The sequence below is a fragment of the Strix uralensis genome, chromosome 2 (genome assembly GCF_047716275.1).
Source record: "Strix uralensis isolate ZFMK-TIS-50842 chromosome 2, bStrUra1, whole genome shotgun sequence".
In the NCBI taxonomy this organism is placed as follows: domain Eukaryota; kingdom Metazoa; phylum Chordata; class Aves; order Strigiformes; family Strigidae; genus Strix; species Strix uralensis.
In genome coordinates, this window is record NC_133973.1 from 137498967 (window position 1) to 137525446 (window position 26480).

A 26480-nucleotide genomic window follows, 5' to 3' on the forward strand; every position below is an offset into this window, starting at 1 on the left:
GACGAGAGCACCTTCACCGGGGTCAGTGAAGGCCAAAACGATGCGTCCAAGCTTTGCGAGTGGAAACACCAGCTCCCAGCAGCACGGGAAGCTCGGAGGAGCTGCCACGTCGGCTCCAAGATGGGTCAAAAGATGACGACTGCCGAGAGAAGCACAATCAACACAGAAACTCACACCGGTTCTGACCCCTCTCCCCAGGCACAGCAAGGAGCTTCCTTAACTACTTCCTTAATGCACAGCACCGTGCACGCAGCCCGTGGCACAGCCTCACACGTGCCTTTCCTTGTTTTTCTTCCCTTTTGTCACAGCCTCGGGAACATGCTTTTTTGAGTCAATGAATAGATCAGGGGGGCAGGAGTGGTTCTGGCTGTGGGTCACATCCACCGAGATCCTGCCTGAATGAACTGGGGATCTTGGAGCAAGCGATTCCCTCCCAGCGCCCTTAGGGAAAGATTTATTATGGAATAAGATGTAGTGAAAATGTTTGTCCTTCTAAATAACTGCAGGACTGGTAGCTGGTGCTTGCAGGATTTGATTGATGCTGGTGTCCTGTGCAGGGAGGTTGGCTGCCCCCTCCAAGGTATCGCACGGGAACCTGTGGGCACGCAACTGGTGTAACAGGTATCAAGGAAAAATAAATGATGAAATCACAGAAGGGTTTGGGTTAGAATGGACTTTCAAGGGCAGGGCAGGGCCACCTTCCACTAGCCCAGGTTGCCCAAAGCCCTGTCCAACCTGGCCTTGAACCCTTCCAGGGAGGGGGCAGCCACAGCTTCTCTGGGCAACCTGTGCCAGGGCCTCACCACCCTCACAGGGAACAATTTCTGCCTTAGATCTCATCTAAATCTCCTCTCTTTCAGTTTAAACCCATTCCCCCTCATCCTATCCCTCCCCCTTGATCAAGAGTCCCTCCCCCCTTTCCTGTAGCCCCTTTCAGTCCTGGGAAGCCGCTCTAAAGTCTCCCAGGAACCTTACAGCTTCTACATCCACAGCCTAAGGCTTCCCAGCACCACCCCCTCACACACCAAGCCGGGAGATCTCTCCCTCAGTGACGGTTTTAGAGACCCAGCAGGACGTCAGCAGGGATGGCCAGCCAGGATCAATCCCCACCAGGGCGAGGGTGACAGAGGAGGTGACCTCTGAGCTCCTTCCAGCCTACAGGAGAAGGGAGGCTTACGGTGATCCCGCAACCAGGGATGCTCTGATTTCTTTGGGACAGGCTTTTTTTTCTGAGCTTGTGTAGCCCGTAGCCCAGCCAGGCTCTAGCCCACGCACCATACTCCTGTGCGCTTCAATTAATTCATGTAATTAGTACACACAAACAGCAGTGGTTAGCCCTGTTGTTGTTGTGGCCCTCGAGTATGATTTGCTTGGAAAAAAAAATAAAAGGATTTTGCTGAAAGGCTTGGGGCTGCGTGGGGAGGGGGTTGCTGTACTTGGAGGTGCAAGGGGCAGCCCAGGCTGGGCACCCACTCCCTTCTGTGACACTGGGACACCTCGGTCACCTCTCTGTGACATCCCAGCCTTGCCAAAGTCAACAGGAATTTCATCCTGGACTTCACGGGAGCCAAGGTGTTGCCATTTGCATCCGTTTGCAGCTCTCTGTGAGCTGTGACAGTCCCTCTTGCCAGGCACCTGTTTGACAGCCACCACCTTTGTCCTCCCCTCCCCTTCCTGCTATTAAGCCCTGACTGGCTTGAGCTCCAGAACTCCCTGAGGGATGTTCTTGTGCCAGCAAAACGGGCTCCACAATCAAAGGAACTGCTGAGGATTCAAGAGACTTCGCTAACGATTAAGGTACCCAATGGAAAAGGAACAGCAAATAATTGTATCACGCAGAAAAAAAAAAAAAAAACCATAAAAAATACTCAAACCCTGCTAGAAGGATAAAACGTGAGCCACCCGTGGCTCCCTTCCATACAAATTTCCTGCCAGCTTCAAAAGCAGGATATTGACAGTAAATACCCCACCAACGCAACCGCGCTCATCTCTGTCGTCTTATTTACGAGGATCCCAGACCTATTACACACAACTCGCCTCATCTTACGCATGCAGCGCCGCGGCAAGCCAAAAAGGAAGAGCATTTGGCTTTGATCTCCAGGCAAGAAGTTGACGCTTAATCATAAAAAAAAGGAAATAACCCGACACACACACAATGTTGGTGCAAAATACGCCTCTCTCCTGCCAAGGGCAGAGACCCAGAGCAGCTCTCCTGAGGTTGGTGGTTGAAGTGATGATCCCACCCAAAGTGCTGCTCCGTGGGCTCAAATATGAGCTGACACGATGACCTGGTGAGGTTTATGGTGGGTTTTTTCCCCATTTTTTTTTTCCTCAGGCTGTATTAATTTGATAAGCCATTATAGCGCTCGCTCCTTTTCATCGAGAAAATGACTAAACGAAGGGAAGTGCCTTCCCTTCCTTGCAAATACCCGCACTGAAGTTAATGCTGTTTTACAGCTGAATTACCTGCGGCGACCAAGGGTAGATTACCAGCGAGGCGTATTTTTGATAAAAACAAGAGTTTATCAACACCGTTGATTGCTCTATAAAATCAAAACAGACTTTCACACGCTGAATCGGGTCGGTAGGTTGGAAGGACTGCAGGCTGGGAACGGTTTGCTCAGGTTTTAATGGTTGACTCATTAGCGGTCTGTCCAGAACTTGTGTATTTTCTACATTTGGAATAAAAAGTTGAGGTGGGAACGTTTTATCGCTTATCACAGGGTGACTAATTGCAGCACAGATCAGTGCTTCAGCAGTACAATAACTTTATTTACAGTCCCCAACCTTGAGGTGCCACCCCAGAATCCCAATTTGAGCCCATTTTGAGCAGATCTGCAATTGCCCAGCCTACCCCACCCCCTCCCGCACACCCTACGGTGACGGGGGGGGGCCCTATCTCCCCTCCCCATGCCCCTCCTGCAGCCCTGGGCCCTATCAGCCACCCCCAGGCCCCTGATCTCATCCCTGTGCCTTATCCCCCCTCCCCAGGCCCCTGTCCCCTATCTCTACCCCCTGTCCCCAGACATGACCTCCCTGTCCCCCACCTCCTGTCCCTGTCCCCATTCCCTCTCTGCAGGCCTCATCCCCCGTACCCTGTCTCGGGCCATGTCCCACATCCCCAGGCCCTGTCCCCCATGTCCCAACCCCAAACCACCATTCTCTATCCCCCTGTCTCCTCTCCCCTGTCCTCCATCTCTCTCCCCATTCACCCTGCCTGTCCCCTATCCCACCCCCCATGTCCCCCCTCCCCTGTCCCAATCACCCGTGGCTGTCCCCTCTCTCCCCATAGAATCACAGAATCATTTAGGTTGGAAAAGACCTTTAAAATCATCAAGTCCAACCGTTAACCTCACACTGCCACATCCACCACTAAACCATGTCCCTGAGCGCCACATCTACACGTCTTTTAAACCCCTCCAGGGATGGGGACTCCCCCCCCTGCCCTGGGCAGCCCATTCCAACACCCAACAACCCCTTCTGCAAAGAAATCCTTCCTAAGAGCCAGTCTGACCCTGCCCTGGCGCAGCTTGAGGCCATTCCCTCTTGGCCTGCCGCTGGTTCCTTGGGTCAAGAGACTCATCCCCCCTCTCTGCACCCTCCTTTCAGGGAGTTGGAGAGGGCCAGGAGGTCTCCCCTCAGCCTCCTCTTCTCCACACTAAACCCCCCCAGTTCCCTCAGCCGCTCCCCATCACACCTGTGCTCCAGACCCTGCACCAGCTCCGTTGCCCTTCTCTGGACACGCTCGAGTCATTCAATGGCCTTTTTGGAGTGAGGGGCCCAAAACTGAACCCAGGAATCGAGGTGCGGCCTCACCAGTGCCGAGTCCAGGGGTAAGATCCCTTCCCTGTCCCTGCTGGCCACGCTAGTGCTGATACAAGCCAGGATGCCATTGGCCTTCTTGGCCACCTGGGCACACTGCTGGCTCATATTCAGCTGGCTGTTGACCAACACCCCCAGGTCTTTCTCCACTGGGCAGCTTTCCAGCTGCTCTCCCCCAAGCCTGTGGCGTTGCAGGGGATGGTTGTGCCCCAGGTGCAGGACCCGGCACTGAGCCTTGTTGAACCTCACATGATTGGCCTCAGCCCATTGCTCCAGCCTGCCCAGACCTCTCTGTAGAGCTTCCCTACCCTCCAGCAGATCAACACTCCCACCCAACTTGGTGTTGTCTGTGACCTTACTGAGGGGGCGCTTGATCCCCTTGTTCCGATCGCTGATAAAGATCTTAAACAGAACTGGCCCCAGTACTGAGCCCTGGGGAACGCCATGTGTGAGCGGCGGCCAGCTGGAGTTAGTGCTGTTCACCAGCACTCTTTGGGCCCCCATCCGTGTCCCCATCCCCTGTGCCTGTCCCTATCCTCCAACTTTGTCCCCTCTGCTCTATCCCCCATCTCTGTCCCCTGTCCCCCATCACTTGTCCCTATGCCCCTGTCCCCTCTGCCCTGTCCCCACCCCTGTCCCCATCCCCCATCCTCCATCCCTGTCCCCTCTGCCCTGTCCCCACCTCTGTCCCCTGTCCCCATCCCCCTGTCCCCATCCCCTCTGTCCCATCCCCTACTCTCCATCCCTCTCCCCATGCCCCTGTCCCCATCCCCTGCCCCCATCTCCTCTCCTTCCTCACCCCTGTCCCCTCTGTCCTCCATTCTCTGTGTCCCTATCCCCATCCTTGTCCGCCATTCTCCATCTCTGTTCCCACCCCTATCCCCTGTCCCCATCCCCTCTCCTCGCTCTCCCCATCCCCTCTGTCCTCCATCCTCTGTGTCCCCATCCCCTGTGCTTGTCCCCCATCCTCCATCCCTGTCCCCATTCCTGTCCCCATGTCCTGGTCTCCCTCCCCTCTCCTCCCTCACCCCTCTCCCTTCTGTCCTCCATCCTTTGTGCCTGTCCCCCATCCCCCTGTACCCATCCCCCTGTCCCCATCCCCTCTCCTCTCTCACTCCTGTCCCCTCTGTCCTCCATCTTCTGTGGCTGTCCCCCATCCTCCCTGTCCCCATCCCCTCCCCTCCATCCCCTCTCCTCCATCCCTGTCCCCTCTTCCCTGTCCCCACACCCTCCCCTCTATCCCTGTGCCCTCTGCCCTGTCCCCCATCCCCCTGTCCCCATCCCCTGTCCCCCTCCCCTCTCCTCCCTCACCCCTGTCCCCTCTGTCCTCCATCCTCTGTGTCCCCATCCCCTGTCCCCATCCCCTCTCCTCCATCCCTGTTCCCTCTTCCCTGTCCCCGTGCCCTCCCCTCCACCCCTGTCCCCATCCCCCTTGTCCCCATCCCCTGTCCCCATCTCCATCCCCTCCATCCCTGTCCCCTCTTCCCTGTCCCTATTCCCCGTGCCTGTCCCCTCTTCCCTGTCCTCATGCGCTCCCCTCCATCGCTGTCCCCATCCCGTCCCCATCCCCTCCCCTCCATCCCCTCCCCACCATCCCCCATCCTCCATCCCTGTCCCCTCTGCCCTGTCCCCATCCCTTTCCCTCCATCCCTGTCCCCATTCCCCTGTCCCCATCCCCGTCCCCGCTTCCCCGTTCCCCCGCCGCCCCGCAGCTCCCTGCCTTTCCCCCCCCGCCCCGCCGCTCCTCTCCGCTCCGCCCTCCCCTGCCACCGCCTCCCGGCTGCCCCCGGCGGCCGCGGCCTAACCGGTTCCCTGCCGCGGGCCGCCATGTCCCGGGGCCCGGTGCGGGTCCTTCGCCTGGGGCTGCGGCCCTACGCCGAGGCTCTGCGGGTGCAGGAGCGCTGCGTGGGGGCGGCGCGGGCGGCTCGGGGCCCGGGGCCGGTACCCGGGGAGAGCGTGGTGCTGAGCGAACCGGCGGGGCCCGTCTATGCCTGGGGGCTGCGGGGAGCCCCGGCGGCGGAGGCGGCGGAGCGGCTGCGGGCGCGGGGCGCGGGGCTGGCGGCGGCGCGGCGGGGCGGGCGGATCACGTTCCACGGGCCCGGGCAGCTCCTCGCCTTCCCGGTCCTCGACCTGCGCCGCCGCCACCTCCCGTTACGCCGGTACGTGGCGGCGCTGGAGGAGCTGGTGCTGCGGCTCTGCCGCCGCTTCGGCCTGGCCGCCGCCCGCGCCCTCCCGCCGCCCTTCACCGGCGTCTGGATGGGAGACAGCAAGCTCTGCGCCATCGGTGAGCGCGGGGGGGGGCAGCGACCGGGGGTGCAGCGACCGGGGGGGGCATGGACCGGGGACATGGAGCGGCGGGGGGGCATGGACCAGGGGGGATGGACCAGGGGGGGACGGGCATGGACCGGGGCGGAGGGGAGGGAGGAGTGGGATGCACCGGGGGGGTGGTATACACCGGGGGGGGTTAAGGACCGAGGGGGGAGACGGGCATGGACCGGGGAGGGGCGCGTAGACCGAGAGGTGGGATGCACTGGGGGGAGGGATAGGGACCGGGGGGACACGGGCATGGACCGGGGAGAGGGGCATGGACCGGGGGGTGGGATGCACCGTGGAGGTGGGGGTGGGGATGGACCGGGGAAGGACGGGCATGGACCGGGGCGGGGTGGGGGGGATGCACCAGGGTGGGGGTGGACGGGGGAGTGGGATGCACCGGAGGGGGGGGTATGATGGACCGGGGGGATACGGGCATGGACCGGGGAGGGGGAATGGACCGGGGAAGGGCTGTCATGGACCGGGGCGGGGTGGGGGTGATGCACCGGGGGGGTTGTGGACCGGGCGGGGGGATGCACCAGGAACATGCACCGAGGGGGGGATGCAGGGGGGCGGGGGGGGCATCCACGGGGAGGGGAGGGGGCACACACTGGGTACATGCACCAGCAAGGCATCATGTACCGGGGCGGGGGGATGCACTGGGGGGATGCAGTGGGGGGAGGTATGCACTGGGGAGGGTGTGCACGGGTGGGGTATGTACCGAGGAGAAGCAGGGGAGGGCAGCACAATTTGGAGTTCTTGCACCCTGAACCAAGACCCAGCACCTCTGCACCCGGGGCAGTCTGGTCCCCAGCCTTGCGCTCCCCGTTTTCCCCTGTCCCCCTCCCCAGGCAGGTCCTGGGAGCCCCATGTCCTGCACCCCTTCTTGGAGCCCTGCATCCCAAGTCAGGTCTTGCAGCCTGGACCCCCTATTTACACCACAGCCCTGTGTCCAAGCCCACCTGAAACCCCAACGGGACATGGGGATGGGGCGGAGGGAGCTGGACACGCTGCACCCCAAGTTTGGGGAGCCTGCCTGGGGGTTAGGGGTGTTCCTGGCAGAAGCGGGGAGCATGGCATGCAGAGGAGGGGGAGGGGGGGTGTTATAACGGCCTGAGCAGCTCAGTCACTAAACCTCTCACGCCCCTGGGGATGGGGGTGACGGGTGGGTGCTGTGGCCCCCCCGCAGGGGTGCACTGCGGGAACTACATCACCTCGCATGGCCTGGCGCTGAACTGCTGCACCGACCTCACCTGGTTCGACCACATCGTCCCCTGCGGGCTGGAGGGCAAAGGTGTCACCTCGCTGAGCCGCGAGCTGGGGCGACAGGTCACCGTCGAGCACGTCCTCGAGCCTTTCCTCGACGCCTTCCAGGAAGTGTTTGACTGCACCTTGGTCTTTTCCGAAGATCCTGGTGACTAGGAGAGCCACAGCGTCTCGGTTGGGTGTTTCGGCAAAGCTTCGGCGCGGCTGACAAACGGCGCGGCAGCCGCTTCGGGCTTTATTGTGAGACAAGAGCTCTCGTGGCTTTGCCTGTAAATGGTGGCAACGAGGTTCGGGCTGTGGCTTAAACATCCAGCCCTCGTCGGGGCTGCTCTGCCCAGCCCCGCGGGTCTCCATCCCTTGGCTGAGACCTCCAAGGGTACCACGTCCCCATCACCCGCTGGGGAAATGCCCACACAGGTGCTTTTTGGGGGGTTTTCTGCCTCTCTCCCCCCAAAATCCTGAATTTTGGGTGAACAGTCACACGTGCTTTGGACAAGAGGAGGAGGGAGTGATTGGTCAAGTGTCCTTCCCTTGCTGCTGCATAAAAAGAGGCAGATTTTCTATAAAGAGTTGTTGGGAACTTTGGCTGCTGATACTTTCTTTGTTTGTTTACCCCAAGACTTTATGACTAACGACCTTTTTCTTGCTCTGCACCTGGAGAAATCCTCACATGGCAGAGATCCTCGCCGTGGTGTGGGGCGGGTGGAAAACTCACTGATCAGAGGCTGTAAATGATGGTTAAAAGGCCCCTGGAGCGATGGCGACGCAGGTGGAAAGCGGGAGGAGGAGGGGAAGGGGTCGGGGTGCCTGAGGAGAGGAGCCACGACTGTCCTGGACCCTGTGGGACCTCACAGCGTGGGGTCATGTGTCCTGGGTGGGTGCTGGAGACCTGCTCCTGCCGTGCCCATGGTGCTGGGGGCGATAGCACTGGGGTCTGTCCTTGCAGGCAGTGTCGGCACCTCCAAAATCGCTGCCCCGGCCGCAGCATCTGCGTGGGCTCACAGCAAAGGGATGTGGCCACCTTGGGGTCCTGAGAGCACTGGGGTCTGTGTCCATCAATGCAAACCTATAGGTAGACACATATAAACTGATTTTAATCGACAGGTTTGTTAAGGGATAAGGAGCCAACCTGAGTCTGGACCCCCAAAACCTTCCCCTGTTGGTGCATGGCACGGCCACAGCCATTTCTGAGTCACCCCCCGTTGCTGGCAGACCTGAAGCTGGAGGAACTGATCGCGGGCGGTTGGGAGCAGCCCCCACAGCCAGGTGGATGCTTTGGGGTCAGGAGAAATGAAAAATGGGGACTAAAAGTCCCTGTGCCCTGCTCAGAGCAGGATCTGATGCCCACCCGCAGCCCCTCACCGCTGCTCTGGGCCTTCTTTCTGCCCCACAAGCTTTGGGGTTCCTCTGCAAGTGCTGGTGGGTCCCCATGAGCCACCCGTAGCCCCAGGGGGTTTGGGTGGGCTAAGGAGGCAGCTGGGGGAGCAGCTGGGGGGGAATTCCCATTCCATGGAGCTGGCTCAGCTCCAGGAGAGGATGGCGAGTGGGCATGAAGGTGCCCCAGGCAGACTCGGTGCCCATTGTGAGGACTCGGGGACAGCGGGGACAGATGGAGGAGGGACAGGAAAGCGTGACCGGCAGCGTGTGCCGGGAGGGAAACGCAGGGTCCGACTCTCCTGGCCCCATAAGGCCTCCGGTATCCGGCCCGGGCGAGGGGACTGTGGTGGGACGCGTGGGGTCGGGGACAGGCTGGTGGCCTGTGGCAGGGTTGGGTGGCTTTGGCAGGTGGCTCTGCCCCGGGAAGGGGAGGAGGCTGCGCGGCACTCCCAGCCCGGCCGGCATCCCTCGCCACCGCCCCGCGATGCTCCAGTCCCGGCTCAGCCTGGCAGCAGCGCAGGCAGGGAGGGCACCCTGGTGAGTGTGAACCCTCCCTTCCACCCCTCCAGCCCCTTCTGCCCCTCCCTGGCCCTACACCCCCCCCTAATTCAGGGTCCCCCCATGCTGCACCCTGTCTGTGGGTCTCCTCCCGGGATAAACCCAGATCTTGCCCTAAATCTCCTAAATTCAGCCTTCTCCTGCTTCAAGCTTGTCAGGAAGACAGTCGGGGCTGAGCCCATTCCCGTGGATTCGTGGCTGCTCAGCCCCTTCCTCCTCTCTGCCGGGGTCTCATCCTGGGAGGTGCACCTGGGGTTTGGGGTGACCCTTTTTTTTTGGGGTGGGGGGGGCAGCTGCCTGGGCATGGGGCAGAGCTACTGGTGCTGTAGGGTGCTCGGGAGCAGGGTGGGGACGGGGGGGATCCCCCAGGGGACACATACGTGGGAGACTGTGTCCCTGTGTCCCTTCCTATCCGTGCCTGCTCTGAGGCCCCGGTGAGACACGAGGGTATGTGAGGGAACGGGGGGCATGGGGAGGGGCCAGGGTGGGCTGACAGAGGGGCACGGTGTCCTGGTGGGGGGGGTCAGAGAGGGTCTGGGACCCATGAGGAGAGAAATCCCTGGGGGGGGTTAGGGCAGCAACCCCTTGGGATGGGTCCATGGGAGCGTGTGGGGAGCTGTGCCCCCCTGCCAGGCCGGTCGTGGCTCCTGGTCCCAGACTAGGACCAATGGGGGAAAAGGGGGGTCCCCTCTCACCCTGGGGGACCCAGCCTGGAGCGAGTGGGGTCGATGCGTGGCAGGATCAGTCCTGGAGCTGTTATTTAGGATGAGGGACCCCAGACAGCCCCCCCAGGGTTCCTTAGGTGCTGGCTCTGCACCCTACAAGGGTCCCCACATCCCAGGGCGGGGGCGGGGCGGGGGGCAGGCTTTGAACCCAGCCATCCCAGCCACCAGGACAGCTGTGTCCCCTCATTGTCCCCAGCCCCAGGGAGGAGAGGGGGGAAGCTCTGGGGGCTTTAATCCCTCTGGGGAAGGAGTGAAATTTGGGGAGGGGGCTGTCATGAATGCAAAGGGTTTGGACTACCCTTGTTGTGTGGCAGAGGAGGTGCTTCAAGGACTATTTTGGGGTTACTGTTGGGTCCGGAATGATGCCACCAGGGATCATACCGGGATCATCCCTGGCTGAGCCTCCCTGTCCTTCCCCGCAGCCTGGAGGGGGACATGGAGGAGGACAACCGGACGGAGACCTGGCACCAAAGCCTCCAGGCCGTGCTTAATGCCTTAAACCAGACCCTGCACGGGGTCATCCTCTGTCCCACCGACCGCCCTGCCACCACCACCGCCACCCGTAACGCCAGCGCCCGTGCCAGCCGTTCCGGCCACAATGACAACGCCTACATGTACATCCTCTTCGTCATGACACTCTTCGCCGCTACGGTGGGGAGCCTCATCCTGGGCTACACCCGCTCCCGCAAAGTGGACAAGCGTAGCGACCCATACCACGTCTACATCAAGAACAGGGTCTCCATGATCTGAGCCCAGACCCCCCCCGAGAGCCGGTGGGTTTGGGGTCATGTCGCTGCGGTGCATCCCGCTCCTTGCGGGATGGGGCAGTGCTGCCGGCCAGCCCGGCCCCAAAACTGCTGGGAAACCCACCCCGGTGCCCCCCATGGAGGTGCTCAGCCCTGGTGCGAGCAGCGCGAGGACGTCCCGGCCGGGCCATGGCTCCCATCTGGCAGGAGCTGGCAGGATGTGACCCGCAGGCAGGTCCCGGTTCCGCAGACCCACCTCAGCTGAGCCCTCGGGGGATGGAGATGGCAGAGACGGCTCCTTTCCCACCGTGGCCTGCTGAGGCTGACAGGGGTCTTCATGGAGAAAAAGTCACCATTTTCCTGCTCAGATCAGCCAGCGTTGACCTCTGTGGGCTCCCAACAGCTTTGTGACACGGGCTAGCAGGCTTTTCTGGTACTAAAACCCTGTAAATTTTGAGCTGGGCTGGGCCCTGCTTTACCAGCGGGGAATTAAAGGAGGTGGTGGTTTCCAGCGGGGTCGTGTTTATTTCTTCTCTGAGCAAAGTTGGCATCGGGGGTGATCCGTGGGGCACCCCTCTGTGCCAGTGCCCGGTCCCAGCTGCTGGAGCCTGGGGGATGCTGGAAGGGCTAAACCTGCTCCCTGCATGCAGCCGAGGTGGCTTCAAGGGCAACTTCTTGGTGGCATCACAAGCCCCGTCCCAGGAGGTGCTTTTTCCCCGCCGCCAGCCAGGGAGCATCGCTGGAGCCGCGGGCACACACTGCGAGCATGGCCTGAGCCTGGCCTGGCTCTGCGCAGCCCCGAAGGTCTCTCTGGGATCCGGACGGTGATGCCGGAGTTTTTCCTGCTTCCTTCCTGCTGTCGGCTGTAGCTTTGGCCTTTTGTACCTCAGGTCCCAAATGTGTTTTCCACGGGGCGAGGGCGCAGCGGCGGACGGGAAGGGGATGTTCTCGGGTCCTGCTGGGCTCTTTGGCTTCAGCTCCACTATTAAGCTGGGTTTGGGACTGGCCCACGGAGTGGCTGGTGTCCAGGCCAATAAATGTCCCCGTCCTTCAAAACAGGTTGTGGGGCAGTGCCAGTGACCCAGTCCCATGCACGTCTTAACCTGTTAATAATGGCATAATTAATGTCTTTAACTGCAGCTAGATTAGCTGGCCCATTGGGGCCTTTCCGCCTGCATTCAAAAGTTAAACACGGCTGCGATGGCTGAGCCCAAACAGTGACGCCAAACCCTAAACCAAAAATTAATACTGGATGTGAGTGCGTTAGAGGTAGGGCTGGAAACCTTGGCACCGGGGCGGCAGCAGCTCAGAGACCGATTCCTGATTTCCCATACCCTCAGCTTGGGGAAAAACCCCAAAGCAGGAGTTTTGGGGAGCCCTTGGGGGCTGCCCGCTTTGGGGCTGAGCCCGTTGTGATTTCTGAGCTGGGCACGTGGTGGCAGCAGGACTTTCTGGGGGCACAGGGGCAAATACCACCAACATCCCCCAGCACCTGGCCCAAGCGGGAAGTAGCCCAAGAGGCTTTGCCTTGTTTGTCTTGCAGTCACAGCGCTGGGAAAGGAAAATAAACCCTTTATCTGCAAATAAATGGGAGGAATCGGGCCAGGAGGGGACAGCAACCCTTTGCCGGGTTGGTTTGTGCAAGCACACGCCACGTGTGGGTTTCCTCCGCCTTCGCAGTGTTTGTCCTTCTCTAATACCAGCTCCTCCGGTGGGAAGGGTGGGGGTCCCTGTGGGGGGGCTGGGTGCTGAATGGTGAGTGTGGTACCCCAAAAACCCCTCCCCGGTGATGTGGTCTTCTTGTCTCTCCCGATGACTGCTGGCCCTCCTGGGAGAGGGGGTGGCTGGGATGGATGTGGTGACCCTAGAGGCTCTTCTGCTGCTGTGACCCGGGTGACACAACCCTGTTACAGGGTGATATGTCATAAAAATTGACCAAAAATGCTGCTTTTCCCTAATCCAGAAGACTCTAAGGGGGAAAAACCCTCCTGCAACACATAGCTGCTTCAGTCATCATTATCCACCCGATTCCTGATCCATCGGCAGCTCCTCCCGTCCATCCCCGCAGTAAAATGCAGAGCAGAGCCTGCGGCAGGGCTTGGGGGGACGCCCTGAGTGCCCCCACCCTGCGGCCTCGAGCTGGACGCCACCAGGCTGGGTGACAAGATGTCAGTGCCACCTTGTGGCAGCTGCCTCGAGGTCCTCTTGCACCGGCACCTGCTCCTTCCTGAGGGCACCCTGGGATCCCCAGGGACAGAGCGGCTGGGGTTGTCCCCATGGGACCCATGGCTCCAGGATGGCTGGGTGTCCCCTTGGCACCCACGGCTCTGGGCTGACCAGTGTCCCCTTGGGACCCACGGCTCCGGGCTGGTTGATATCCCCATGGGACCCACGGCTCTGGGCTGATTGGATGTCCCCTTGGGACTCATGGCTCCAGGCTGGTTGGTGTCCCCACAGGACCCACAGCTCCACACTGACTGGTGTCCCCTTGGGACCTGTGGCTCTGGGTGGTTGAGTGTCCCCATGGGACTCATGGCTCTGAGCTGGCTGGTGTCTCCTTGGGAGTCATGGCTCTAGGTTGGCATGACCAATTTATCCTCAGGAGACGGTTGTGCTGGGCTGCTGTGGGTGCTTGGAGGGGTATGGAAAGGGGGGGTTATGGGGGAGGACAGCTTTGGGAGCCTCCTGGAAGGGGTTTGCTTCAGCTGACAGAGGAAGGATTTTGCAAATAATTAGGTGCTCATCCCAGAGCTGAGAGATTCCTCATCAAAGGCGATGGGGCTCTGGCCTTGCTCCCTTCACTGCAGCCCCAGGAGCAGGCGATTTCTGGGCAAAATGCTCACGCAGTTTGTTTTAACAGCAAGGAGACACGCTCAGGCGCAGAGAGAGAAGAGCTGGGGAAGCGCTGGCCTTGGCTGAATCACTAAATCCAACCATGCAAATCGTAGCTGATGACATTTAGGTTTTAAGCAATGCAGCTAGAAAGAAAAATAGGGCTCACGGGAGGCCAGTTTATTTAAGATTTTTTTCCTTGGCCCACAGAAACGAATCATGGGTGAGATGATGTCTGTAGCAGTTTGCCTGGTGCTTGGAAAAGGATATCGAAACGCCATGTGTGTGGGAAGTTCAGACTGACCTTGGCTTAAATCAACGGTAGGATTGTTGGAGCAACAGGAATTGCGGAGGCCTGTTCCCGAGACTGCTTTGATGCTGGGCTTTTGGATAAGAAATGTGCGAGGTGAAACGGTAGCAGTGCAGGGACCGATAGCGATGGTATCGCCGAGTGATGCCAGCGGGTATCAGTGACTGTTTAGCCAACAGCATGAGGTGCCGCCGGCAGTTTGTGGTTTTGAAGATGTGGCACGGCAGGACTGAGGTATGGGAAGGTGTGTTCAAGGGGAGCTGCTTCTCCAAGACAGAGCTCAGTGCTCAGTGGGCATCCTGTGCCGCTGATGGGGCCGGCACGCAGGGGAGGAGCGGGCTGCTGGCCTGCGAAGGGCATGCTGCTCTCCCTTTGGGTGTGCCAAGCCAGCCGCACATGCATGGAGGCTTATTTGCAGCCCGTGGTCGGCTGGGGACATGGTGGGGAAAGTTAAGCTTGGGAAACTTTAAAAAAAAAAAAGGGAGGGAAAGGGAAAGCACTCCCAGTTCATGGCAGGGCAGAGAAGCGCTGGATGAGCATCCCCTGCACTGCGGCAGACAGATGCTGGACAAATATTTTCCACGTTGCAGCAGGGGGTTCCCCTGTACTTTCCTGGGGTAACTTCCTCAGACCCCTCTGGCCCTCCCTGTCACCTGTTCTTGCTGGTTGTGCTCGTGTGTACAATTTGGCTGATAGGTTTGGTGCACAGATACCACTGGGTGATGTTTATTTGCTAATTAAATGACTGTTAGCTACTAAGGAATCCTAACAAGCTCTACTTGTCCCATGCCTAGAGCTACAACTAAATGCTACAAAGCGAGGGGTGGAAAAGATGGGGGCAGGGGGGATTAAGGGCAGTTAGATTGGTGGCAATTGCCACCCACAAGAAATGATGGGACATGAAGCTGTAACGGTGTCCTGGCTGTGCAGGTGCAAGGCCGCGGGGCTCGGTGCTGTGGGTGTGGGACAAAAGCCCTGCGGCACAGCTCACAGCATCCTACGGAAACACGAGCGGTTTCAAAGCAGCGACATTACTTATTCGTTATTGCCCATCTTCCTCTGGAGGGAGAGCAGATGTGATGTCCTCCTGTGAGGTAACTCAATCAACCCTGCTTGGAGATGAGGTCCACCATTGCCTGTGCTACCTTAAAAGGATTTTCTGGGAGGTGACATGGTCATTATTACAGGAACGGGGCTGTTCCTGGACACACAAGTTCTTCCTTCAGGTCAGAAACCCTCACTGCCCAAAACACATCCATTTCTTCTAAATATAACAGTTCCTCTCACCAAAGACACAGCCTGGTCCTACAACCTGCCTCTATGACAGCCCTGTGGCATCACAGCTGGAGCAATATCCTTGTTCAGAGGCATGAGAGAAACAAAAGTGACTTAAACCAAAGAACCTGACCTGTTCGGAAGCTCTGCAGGAATTGCCACGCAGGGTCAGTTGCCTGAAGTCTTCTGTGGCCCTTCTCCTGTGTTTTCTGTCACCCTGCTGCAATGGATGTCTGTCCCTCCGAGTTGCCTCTCTCACACCCGGCTTGTATCAGATGCTTTAGATAAAGATGTGGGAAAACAAATTAATTATGTGCAGGCGTGAAAAACATTTATTCTGCCCCTCTCCATTTTCTGCCTGTCTGAGTTAGCCCACTCCAGCCCTGCTGCGAGGCCAGGTTTGCGTGCTGCTGGCAGCCCAGGAGGCATCTCTGCGGTGGCGGAGGGAACACCGGTCCCTGACGGCTCCTCTCCAGGGGATGCTGAGCACAAAACCCACCTCTGACATGTCCCTCTTCCCCCAAGCAGCTCTGAAATCTGCTGCTGCAGTGTTTTTCACTCACAGCCCTTCGCTGCGCGGCGCTGGGCGCAGCTCCTGCTCTTGCTTAACCCAGAGAAGTAATTTTATAAGCTTTTTTTTTTTTTTTTAAAGAACACAAGGGAAAAATGCAGTGTTTGGGAGACTTTGGCTTTTTGAGCCTCTGTGCAGAGCACCATCTCCCTTCCCTGGTGTCCATTAGCACGGTGGCCCGCACGATGGCACAGCTGCCTGCGTGTGCTCCCAAATTGGCACAAATAAATTAGTGGAGGAGCCCTCAGCAGGCAGAGTCTGGATTTAGGGGCTATATTGGACCCTCTACATGACATCTTGCACCCACGGCTAAGACACATTGTTCCAGCAACACAGGTCTGGCTGGCTCCCCTTTTTCTGCTCCTTTTTTTTCCCTTTCCTCCCCTCTTCCCACCCAGGTGAGGGGAAAGGGAGCTGAAGGGTGATACGCACATATTGGTGATAAGCTATAGCAATGTTATCAAAAGTCTGGTCATAAAACTAATTGTTGGGACCGTGCAATCACGGGGCAGTCCAGTTCAGCTTGACTGCCCTAATGGTACCTACAAAACCTGCACCATGTAGTAAGAAAAAGCAGCATTTTTTAATAGAGATCAAGGCATCATTTATTTTTACTGGCAATCAGGAAATCCCGGACACTTGGGTTCTCATGTATTCCCCTTGTAGAAAGCTTTCGGTACAAATTTCCTCAGTTCCACACAATTTACCCTGTAATTTGGGATTAATTGAAGGGATAAACTGAGGTAAAAAGCCTGATCCATACTCCTTTCCTGTACTCTCACCAGAGCAAACGGGCTTATCACATCTCTTTCCTGCAGATGGATGCAGCTTGTGGACAACTGCTCAGCAGAGCATGTGCGTGGGCTATTAATACCTAGAGGGGAGGATTAAAAATAACCAGGTCTGTGCCTGGTTTCTGGTTTGTGAAGGACAGGCATTAACATCCGAGGGGGCTGGTGACAGAAGCCAGCTTCCCCGGGGTGCTGAGGCCCAAGCGAGCGGGAGGCACTGAAATTTTCCCCCAGTGAAATAGCAGCCCTGGAAGGAGCCTGTGCCCCGAGCGAAGGGAGGACGTGGTGGGCTGGAGTAATACCTACTCCAGAGGGGTGATGGGCACGGGGAAGTTCACTGTGGCTTGCCCACACCTACGCCTGGCTCGCTAACCCACTGCACTACTCAGCTTCGGGAAATACCATCTCACCTACATGCAGTGGTTGATTAAGCCCTAGATTAAATGCTTAGTCACCGGAGCCTATAAAATGGATTTTAGCAGCTAGGACAGAAGATGAGGGTGGGAAGTGGTGATGAGCCCGAGTTCCTCTCCGCTCGCTGGCTCGGGGCTGCTCCCTCGGACACGTGCCCATGGGCAGAATTGGACTTGTGGTGTGTTTTTGGCTGCAAGCTGCCCGTTACGAAAGATCTCACCATCCGTGTTTGCCGCCTGCGACGGGGCCTGTGAACCGGAGAGCCGAGACCACAGCAAATAGCGAGGAGAGCTGCTCCCAGTCCTACTTTTGGGCTCAAAGCAGAGGTTTTCCAGCGGCTCTGAGCTGCACGGTACACACTGCTTTTAAAGCGTCAGTATTTAGGGTGTTATGCCCCTGAGGAAACCAAGGAGTGTGTTGTCAGTGCTGGAGGGTGCAGGACGAGACCTTCCCAGGGCTGATATTGTGAAGCACCAAGCCAGGGACAGCTGTAGAATTTGAAAGAATTTTAATTTCTAATCCTAGCGGTCCTTGCTGCATCCTTCCCACCTGCCAGCCCGCTCCCTTTCTCTGTGCTCTGCCTGCAGAGTGCCTGCGCTTCTTCAGGATGAAGCACTTTGGCTGCTTTGACCCCAGATTGGATTAAAACCAGCATTCAGGCCCCAAAAGGCACCCTCCCCTCCCTGTGCAGCATGCTATCAACTGGCAGGAATGTCATTATTGCCTGCATCTACAGTTGCATTGCCTTTCTGGCAATACACTACTCTGAGGGAGAGAAATGAAAGGATGGGACTTGCTGTGTTATTACCAGGTAACCCAAGAGGCACAGGAGAACAGGGTGTTCAGGATACATAAATAATAAAACAAAAGATGTGCTGCAGAGCAAGGGCATGCCTAGTGCCTGCTGAGAGGCTCAGCAGCGAGCTGGAAGGATGCGCTGGGTTCATCCCACATGACCCTGGCTCACTGCAGAAACTAGGAGCAGAAAAACAACCTGGAATATCATGGGAGCCCTGGGTCGTTTGCAGGCGATTGGTAATAAACTGTGTGCGGTAAAATTGCCATGGAAACACTGTACCGGCTGGCTTCAGCCCCGAGGCTCTTCAGCAGATCGACAGAGCTAATCCGGTTTGTTGTGGGCGAGGATTTGGTCTGCAGTACCAGATCGCTGAGGATGCTAATGTGATCGTACAGATATTTTCTGGTTCTGATGGGCGGTGACATCGCTGCCTGCTTAGCTCTTCTTCTGTGGAAAAAAACCCCAACATTAAACACATTGGTAAGAAGAAAATATGGGTGTTATTGTTCAGGGGTATGATACTGAGATGGTGCAAACCCAACCCTGCTGGGAGGACGGCTGCATTTAACTGTGCAAAGGAGAACGGGTTATGCTCTTTATACAGAATCCCAGAATCCCAGAATCATCTGGGTTGGAAAAGCCCTTGAAGCTCCTCCAGTCCAACCATGAACCTCACCCTGACCGTTCCCAACTCCACCAGATCCCTCAGCGCTGGGTCAGCCCGACTCTTCAACCCCTGCAGGGATGGGGACTCCCCCGCTGCCCTGGGCAGCCCATTCCAACGCCCCACAACCCCTTCTGCAAAGAAATCCTTCCTAAGAGCCAGTCTGACCCTGCCCTGGCGCAGCTTGAGGCCATTCCCTCTTGGCCTGCCGCTGGTTCCTTGAGTCAAGAGACTCATCTCCATCTCTCTGCAACCTCCTTTCAGGTTTTTTACATAACTGCAGTTTTTACATAACTGCAAATCCCAAACAGGAGCTATGTCTTATTAATGAGTCTCTAATTTACATGATTCTGTTTACATTAGAAGAAAACTCTCATTTGGGGGGCGCAGACAGTTACCTGCTGTTTCACAGTTGCAATTATACTACATGTGGCAACTCTGGGGTTCGTAACAGCGACACAGAGAGCTTTCCCTGAGAAGAGGAGCACACACTCACACACACGCATATGTGGATGCACACACTCGTTTTGGCTCGGAAGAAGCCATTCCCCCCAGCTGAGCCCTGCCACAGTCCCCGCTGGCTCTGGCAGCTCCCAGCACACGAGCCGGCAGCTGCCAGCAGCCTGTCAGCCCTTCTCCTTCCTCCCAGCCTGGCTCGGATTCAGCGCTGGCAATGTGGCCTCTCGGGTGGTTTTTAGCCCCCAGCCTGTTTGCTGCTGCTCAGTTTGGGCCGCGCATGCTGTGCCTCAATTAGACAAAACGATACGTCAGGGTCAAAGCTTAGAAATGTTGGCTTTCCTTCACTTGCAGATTAATTTCCTATTTTCTGGCTTTCCTCCACGGCCATAAGGACTGGAAATTTTGTTGTTAGTGATAGGTGAATGTGGGAGAGAGGCAAGTCGACGTTGGCCTGTCAGCCCTGCACGGCCCCTGAGGAGCAGCTAGGCTTTGATGAGAAACAGGCCTTGGGAGAAAGATAAGAAACTGCCGAGTTGTGCCAAGGTGGCAGGGAAAGACAACGGACAGCTGCAGCACTGAGCTGTGGAAAAGCCCGGGCCCACCAGTGATGCGAGGGGGAGGGCTGAGCGCTGTGCCGGGCCTTGGGCCTTGTAGCCCGCTGTTGGCGTGACTCGGTCAGGCCAGGCCAGCCCTCCCGTGCGCTCAAGATGTCGGCGCAGGCCCAGATGCGTGCCATGCTGGACCAGCTCATGGGCACGTCCCGGGACGGTGACACAACCTGTCAGTGAATCAAATTCAGTGATGAGAGAGTGTGCAAGAGCCACCTTCTCAACTGCTGCCCTCATGATGTGCTCTCTGGAACTAGAATGGATCTTGGAGAATGTCTGAAGGTACATGACCTGGCACTAAGGGCAGACTATGAAATAGCATCCAAAGATCAAGACTTCTTCTTTGAGCTTGATGCAACGGACCACCTGCAGTCATGTATTGCAGACTGTGACAGGAGAACAGAAGTGGCTAAGAAAAGACTAGCAGAAACCCAAGAAGAGATCAGTGCTGAAGTTGCAGCTAAAGCTGAAAGAGTTCATGAATTGAATGAAGAAATTAGGAAACTGCTGGCCAAAGTAGAACAGCTTGGAGCTGATGGGAATGTGGAAGAATCTCAAGAAGTAATGGATGAAGTGGAGAAGGCTCGGGTAAAGAAGAGAGAATAAAGAAAAAAGATGGCCCCTGCCCTGCAGAAAGAAAGAAGAACACTCTGACTCGTTATCTTGGCCATTACAACTGGTGACCCCGACGTGCGAATCCCGACGCGATTTGGGACAGAGCGAGGACCACGGAAGCCGGATGGTGGTAGCAGAGTCCAGCTGAACTTTACGATCGGCGGAGGAGAGCCGACTAGTCCGGACAAGTAACTGAAGACACCTGGAGAGAAGGTGAGCAGCTGCGGACTAAGATGGGGGCGAAAATTTCTGCAGAGAAGAAGTCTATTTTATATATTTTGATAAGAATTATGGAGAAGATGGGAATCAAATATGAGGAAAAGGTGACACATACTTTCCTTATTTGGTGCAAAAGGAATGGGGTCCCTGCTGCATCACCTTTAACTACATGGCAACTGGTAAATGAATCCCTGAAACAGTTAAAAAGTGATCGGACTGCCACGGCAGCTGCAGCCGATGCCACATCACCTAGTGAATCCGATTCTCCGAGGGATCCTATAGTTGTGGCTGAGACACCCCCAGAGAAGCCGCGAGCCCCTTCCACACGTCCCCTACCTGCCAATGAGGACTCTGATGGGGACTCTCCCAAGTCACCAGCACGCCCCAAAGCATTGAGATGTTGTGGTGGTTTAGCCCCTGCTGGGGTCTGAGACCACGCGGCCGCTACCCCTCCCCCACAAAGGGAGTGAAATACAAAGCCCCAAGACTGAAATAAGGAAAGGTTTAATACAATAATGCAATAGCAACACAACAAACAACAACAATAACAATAACAGTAATAGTGATAGCAATGAACAGAGCAAAATAGCTACCAAATACAGCAGTGGGAAGCATGATGTACAAAACCACGAGTGCACCGCGCTCCGCGCCAGGGAAATGTGACCTGCCAGGATGTGACGTCCGCATGGTATCTGAATAACCCGGCTAGAGCTCCCCCCCACTGCTGGGGAAACTTAACGCTATCCTGGTTAAACCAGGACAGATGTTTACTAACAGATTTATCTGAGGAACAGAGGGCGAGGACAGATGTTCTGAAGCCCTGCGGCAAGCTTTATACACTGGGTCTTTTGACTGTGATAATCCTTTAGACCCAGACCCTGTAGATCCTAAAAGAGAACCTGGCTTCTGTCCTCCCTTACTTGGGGATGATCCATGCGTAAAAGTGAGGCAAGAAGCCTTGGCGCAAGGGGATATGGACATGGTGAGAAAGACTGTTGCTCCTGTAATTTATGAACTGGGACGTCAGCCACGTTGGGAAGGACTTCATTTTTCTGTAAAGAACTACAGAAAAGCATTAATGAGGACGGACTTAAAAACTCCTTTACAACAGGTATACTGGAGGCAATCGCTCATGGCTGTACTCAGCATTCGCACCCCCTCACCTGCAAGCGCGGGGTTGGTGGTGGTGGCCCCAGACCTCCCAGAGCCCCCCACCCACCACGGAGCGACCGCCTGCGGCCAAGTCTGGCACCACACCCCCAGCGTGCGCTCGTCCGTCCCGCCTCCCCCGAACACCAAAACCAGCAGTTTTTACAGAAGGTGCCGACACTGTGATGTGGCATCCCTTGTCCATTCTAAAAGGACTAACTTTAAACCCTTCTGATGGTCAGTACACTGAAGGCCTTGATTTAAAAACAAAGAAGGGGGAATTCTCTGAATACACCACATAATCAACAAGCAATGGCTTTATATATTCTTAATGGTGTTTTGATGTTTGTAGTGTTTGTCATTTTATGTTGTGTGAGTAATAAGTGTAAGGGCCCCTTTGTGTGGTTGTGTGATTGTTTTGCACGTGTGAGACGCAGCCCAGCTGCAGCTGCGGAGTGCGGAGTTCTCTATAATTTAGTCGATATCAATCAGGTGTGGATCTGTGGTAAATGATAAACAGCAAACGGCTCATAGTATATGATTTATGCTTTTGGCTTTGATTTATGACTTTTCTGATTTAGCAATATTAAGAATTAAGAACTCAAGTGTTTAACCTTATTAGAAACTCCCTTGGTTTTCCCCCTTGAGTGGAGGCCAGGCTCTGGGTGGAACCCAACAGGAGGATGAAATCAGATGTTTCCGCTCAAAGAAAATTGGCAGTTATTTTGGCCTGTTGATTTAGAGGCTGGACCTGCTTGCAGGGATTTTGGATGCCTCACCTATGGATGGATGCATCGCGTAGGATTTCCGGTTGTGAGGAAGGGTACTCTAAATCCTCGCTGCAACCAGGGTTCCCCAGCGACTGCGGATCTGAATGTTAGTACCCCATTAAGTAAGTGTACTATTCTGTATTTTCCTTATTTTGTAACACTTAAGTCATACGCTTTATGGCAGTGATGAGAGTGCTTGTGTGAAGAAGTGCGCTGAATCTGATTTTGTGTGCATCAGTGGTCAGTGTGTGCCTAACAGATGGCACTGTGATGGGGATCTGGACTGCGAGGATGGGTCTGACGAGAGTGCTGAACCCATATGAGAACATGCCGGGTAAATGAAATCAGCTGATTCATTATTTTGGCCGCTACAGGTGAAAATAGAGATTTCTGCTGGCAACATGCATGGCCAGTGAGTGTGGGGAGGCTCTGCAGCCACCCCAAAGTGCCTGGGAGAGCCGTGATGTGCCAGGCCCCAGTGATGCCTGTGAGCAGTTGGTGCCTGCAAGTTGAGGCCTGTAACAATTAGTGATCCATTATACCTTCAATATTAAGAAATTCTTTCACCAAACAATGTTTAACTTTGTATTTAACAAGGCCTGAGTGATTAAAATGCACAGAGAAAATATCCTAAGCTTGAGAATATATACATCCTGGCAGAAATGCTCAAACAAGACGGATAAGAAAGAATATCTTGGCTGGACAACAGAGCTGGGAACCATCCACAGAGAAGAAATTGTCCTCAAAAGACTCGTGACCACAAAAGGGAAAAAGGAATAGGGGGCTAATTCCCCAAATGAACACCGACGACCACCTGAGACCCCCGCGCATGCATAGTGTAATTCTGCAACGCCAGCGTTATGCAAATGTAGTAGACAGGCAGAAAGCTGGAGACTTCTTGGAAAATGTATGAATATTCATGTCTTTAAGGTATATAAAGGATGAACTTTTGTTTTAGTGTCTGCACGTCAGATGGAATGATCCCCTGTGCATCCAGTGCTGCAATAAAGAATGCCTGCCTTCTAAAACTTCACACTAAGTTTTAGAGGGTTCTTTTGAGACTGAATTTACAGTAACACCAGCGTAGTCCAGAGTCATGCCGGCTTCTTCACTGCTGCTCTCCATAACAGCATGAAAGCAGATGGGACTCAGTTTAACCTTCCTGTAGCAACATAATCAGCTTTCACAATTCTTCTGGTGACTGACTGACCCTCAAATACATCAGACTCAGTTGTCATCTCCCATGAGGTCAGTGTTTTCTCCAGGCAAACACAGCAAATCTCTGTAAGAGCGATGTAAGCCGTATCACCTATAATCTTTTTATATGATTGTCCTGCTCTGGAGCTGCTCGGGCTGCCTGGAATTTGCTGTGGTGCCTCAGAGCTAGCTAACCAAAGTCCTCCCACGGGGGAATATTTGGAAGCTAAACCATCACTCTGATTTCAGATGCATTGGTGAGATCCTGAGAAGTTTCAAACCCTCCATGCTGTGGTTATTCCTGGTAAAGAAATAACAGGAGGAGACTTTTATCCCATATGAGGCCGTTTTATCTGTTCTTCAGGGAAATAATGATGGAGGACGTTTATCTCAGAGAATGATAATTCTACTATCTAGATATCAGAAGGGAAAATCCTGCTTTTAATCATGGTTACATAGCTGAGCGTTGATAACGCAGGGTGTGGGCACGGCTGCCACTGTCCTGCGTGAAACCACTAAATGAGGTTCAAGGTTTCATGTAAAGAAAGAGCCTGCCTGCTCTGATGGCAAAAAATCACCATTCCGAATACTTTAAAGCTTTCATTAAGCACATAGGTGAAAAAAAAAAAAAAAGGAGGCAAGAATTGAAGCATTTGAAGTATGAAGTTTCATTTTAACAACATCTCTTACTGCCTTTCTAAATAGCTACAGAGTTTTTGTAAGAAAGGCTCTTTGCGGAGGTATTTTAACACGGCCATAGTCCTTTTTTGGCAGAGGAAACAAAGGTTTTATGGGCTGGAGCTCCTGTTATGCTGGGCTCTGGCCTTCTTTCCTTGAAGACAAAGCACAAAGGAGAAGAAAAGAGCAGCAAAGGCAGAAAAAGCAGGTGCTGTGCCTCATGCTGCCTCTCAGGTGCAAATTCACTGCAGGAGCCACCCTTGTCAGCTATTCTGGGATCTGGAGAAATGTGTCAGCATCTGGCTGTTTGGAACACGGTTTTAATCATGCTGCTGGGCTCAGGATGGCTTCAGCGCTGCTACAGATGCCACCTCTTTATCTGGAGATGTGGGAGAAAGAGAAAAAATAACAATGGGAGAGGAAACAAAATGGGGGGTGGGTGGCATTGGGTACAGAAGCCCACGGGGTGAAGCCAGAGCTGGTGGGAAGCGTGGAGCTGTGTAGTCCTGCTCTTGGGTTGGGCTGGCAGAGCCACCTCTGGCTTGTGGTCCTGCGTGGCATGACGTGGCAGCTCTGGTTGTAGGGCCCTTCCCTACTGCCCCACAGGCTCACCCCTTCGCCCAGCGTCAGTACCAAAGGCTGGGTCTCCCAAATCCATCCAGAGACAGAGTATCTCACTCACCTACTCTTATGCCTGATTTCCCCACTCTAACTTTATCAGTGTCCAGACTCCTCTTATCCTTTTATACCAGAAACAACCTCAGCAGAGTCCTTTAGTGATAACAGAAGACTTAACATTGACTTACTTCCTTCTTCTTATCTTTATCTTCTGTTGATTTCTATCAGTAATTTACTGTAATAGACCAATTTAAAGGTTCATCTCCCCACACCCAAGTCAGACCTCTGGACCGGAGGATTTGTTTGTGTCTGCAGCCAAGAGAAAGGTCCCTTCAGGACACGGACTTGAGAGCTTTGAAGGGGAGACATATTAAATTGAGATTTCTAAGCCTTCTTATGATGGATCATTCCCTTCTGTATTTACAGTTTTCAAGAACATCCTTCGCTATGCTGCTTGGGTGCCCCAAACCACCTTCCCACATCTTTGCCATCCCTCCATTGCATCTTCCTCTCCCTTCCATCTCTCTTTCCACCTCCCCAGGAGCCTGTGCTGCTCACAACCCTGATGTTTTGTACCTCCTTCACGTCCAGCATCCCCTGGGCAGCAGCCCCACTGCCCATCTTCCCAAAGCCTCGCATCCCTCTGCAGTGCCTGCTGTCACTATGGCAACGTCTGCGGGATGAGGATGCTCTGTGGGATGAGGATGCTCTGCAGGATGTGGTCACCGCCGCGGCCATCTGCTCAGGGACAGGCAATTCAATTAGAACTGATGCAGCCTGGGAAGGGAAGATGGGGGTTACGATTTTCTTCCTAATGGCAATTGAACTGCTGCTGAAGCCTGTCTGGAAATGCTTCTGAACAAGCAGCTCATCTCCTGGGGTAGCACCGTTTCCATTATCCTTTCAGAGGGAACAGATGACCTGCTTGGCAGCCTTGAAGTCTGCCTCAGAGGGTGAGGGAGAGGCACAGACAGGGAGGTTTTTAGTTTATCACAGAATCCCAGAATCATCTTGGTTGGAAAGGCCCTTGAAGATCCTCCAGTCCAACCATGAACCTCACCCTGACCGTTCCCAACTCCACCAGATCCCTCAGCACTGGGTCAGCCCGACTCTTCAACCCCTCCAGGGATAGGGACTCCCCCCCTGCCCTGGGCAGCCCATTCCAACGCCCAACAACCCCTTCTGCAAAGAAATACTTCCTAAGAGCCAGTCTGACTCTGCCCTGGCGCAGCTTGAGGCCATTCCCTCTTGTCCTGGCGCTGGTTCCTTGGCTCAAGAGACTCATCTTCATCTCTCTGCACCCTCCTTTCAGGGAGTTGGAGAGGGCCATGAGGTCTCCCCTCAGCCTCCTCCTCTCCACACTAAACCCCCCCAGTTCCCTCAGCCGCTCCCCATCACACCTGTGCTCCAGACCCTGCACCAGCTCTGTTGCCCTTCTCTGGACACGCTCGAGTCATTCAATGGCCTTTTTGGAGTGAGGGGCCCAAAACTGAACCCAGGAATCGAGGTGCGGCCTCACCAGTGCCGAGCACAGGGGTAAGATCCCTTCCCTGTCCCTGCTGGTCATGCTATTTCTGATACAAAAAATTTTCCTCATATAGATCACCCAGGAGGCAGAGAGTGCCCGTTTAGTGGAACGGTAAGAGATATACTGCATTTTTTTTTTTTTTTGCATCAAGCAAAAGGAGGGTGCCTCCACTCAGCCCT

General features: G+C 55.5%; 3 protein-coding genes across 3 annotated transcripts; all 3 read left to right on the plus strand.

The window, feature by feature from the left end:
• Positions 1 to 5620: 5620 nt before the first annotated feature.
• On the plus strand, positions 5621 to 7978 carry LIPT2 (lipoyl(octanoyl) transferase 2). Its single transcript, XM_074860596.1, has 2 exons — positions 5621 to 6106; positions 7322 to 7978. The coding sequence occupies exons 1-2, from the start codon at positions 5650 to 5652 to the stop codon at positions 7552 to 7554; spliced, it is 690 nt and encodes a 229-aa protein (XP_074716697.1). The 5' UTR covers positions 5621 to 5649; the 3' UTR covers positions 7555 to 7978.
• Positions 7979 to 9213: 1235 nt separating this feature from the next.
• Positions 9214 to 11315, plus strand: KCNE3 (potassium voltage-gated channel subfamily E regulatory subunit 3). Its single transcript, XM_074861089.1, has 2 exons — positions 9214 to 9312; positions 10481 to 11315. Exons 1-2 carry the CDS (start codon positions 9260 to 9262, stop codon positions 10806 to 10808), a joined length of 381 nt encoding a protein of 126 aa, XP_074717190.1. The 5' UTR covers positions 9214 to 9259; the 3' UTR covers positions 10809 to 11315.
• Positions 11316 to 19626: 8311 nt separating this feature from the next.
• Positions 19627 to 20133, plus strand: LOC141940301 (putative RNA-binding protein Luc7-like 2). The gene is given in 1 exon segment (XM_074861090.1): positions 19627 to 20133. A coding segment is annotated over 1 exon segment (507 nt).
• Positions 20134 to 26480: the final 6347 nt, after the last annotated feature.

Excerpts from the sequence above, each read along its gene's own strand:
- LIPT2 (XM_074860596.1), top strand. The coding sequence starts at position 5,650 with ATGTCCCGGGGCCCGGTGCGGGTCCTTCGCCTGGGGCTGCGGCCCTAC. Across the intron at positions 6,107-7,321 it reads CAGCAAGCTCTGCGCCATCG|GGGTGCACTGCGGGAACTAC; the intron begins GTGAGCGCGGGG and ends GCCCCCCCGCAG.
- KCNE3 (XM_074861089.1), top strand. The coding sequence starts at position 9,260 with ATGCTCCAGTCCCGGCTCAGCCTGGCAGCAGCGCAGGCAGGGAGGGCA. Across the intron at positions 9,313-10,480 it reads CAGGCAGGGAGGGCACCCTG|CCTGGAGGGGGACATGGAGG; the intron begins GTGAGTGTGAAC and ends CCTTCCCCGCAG.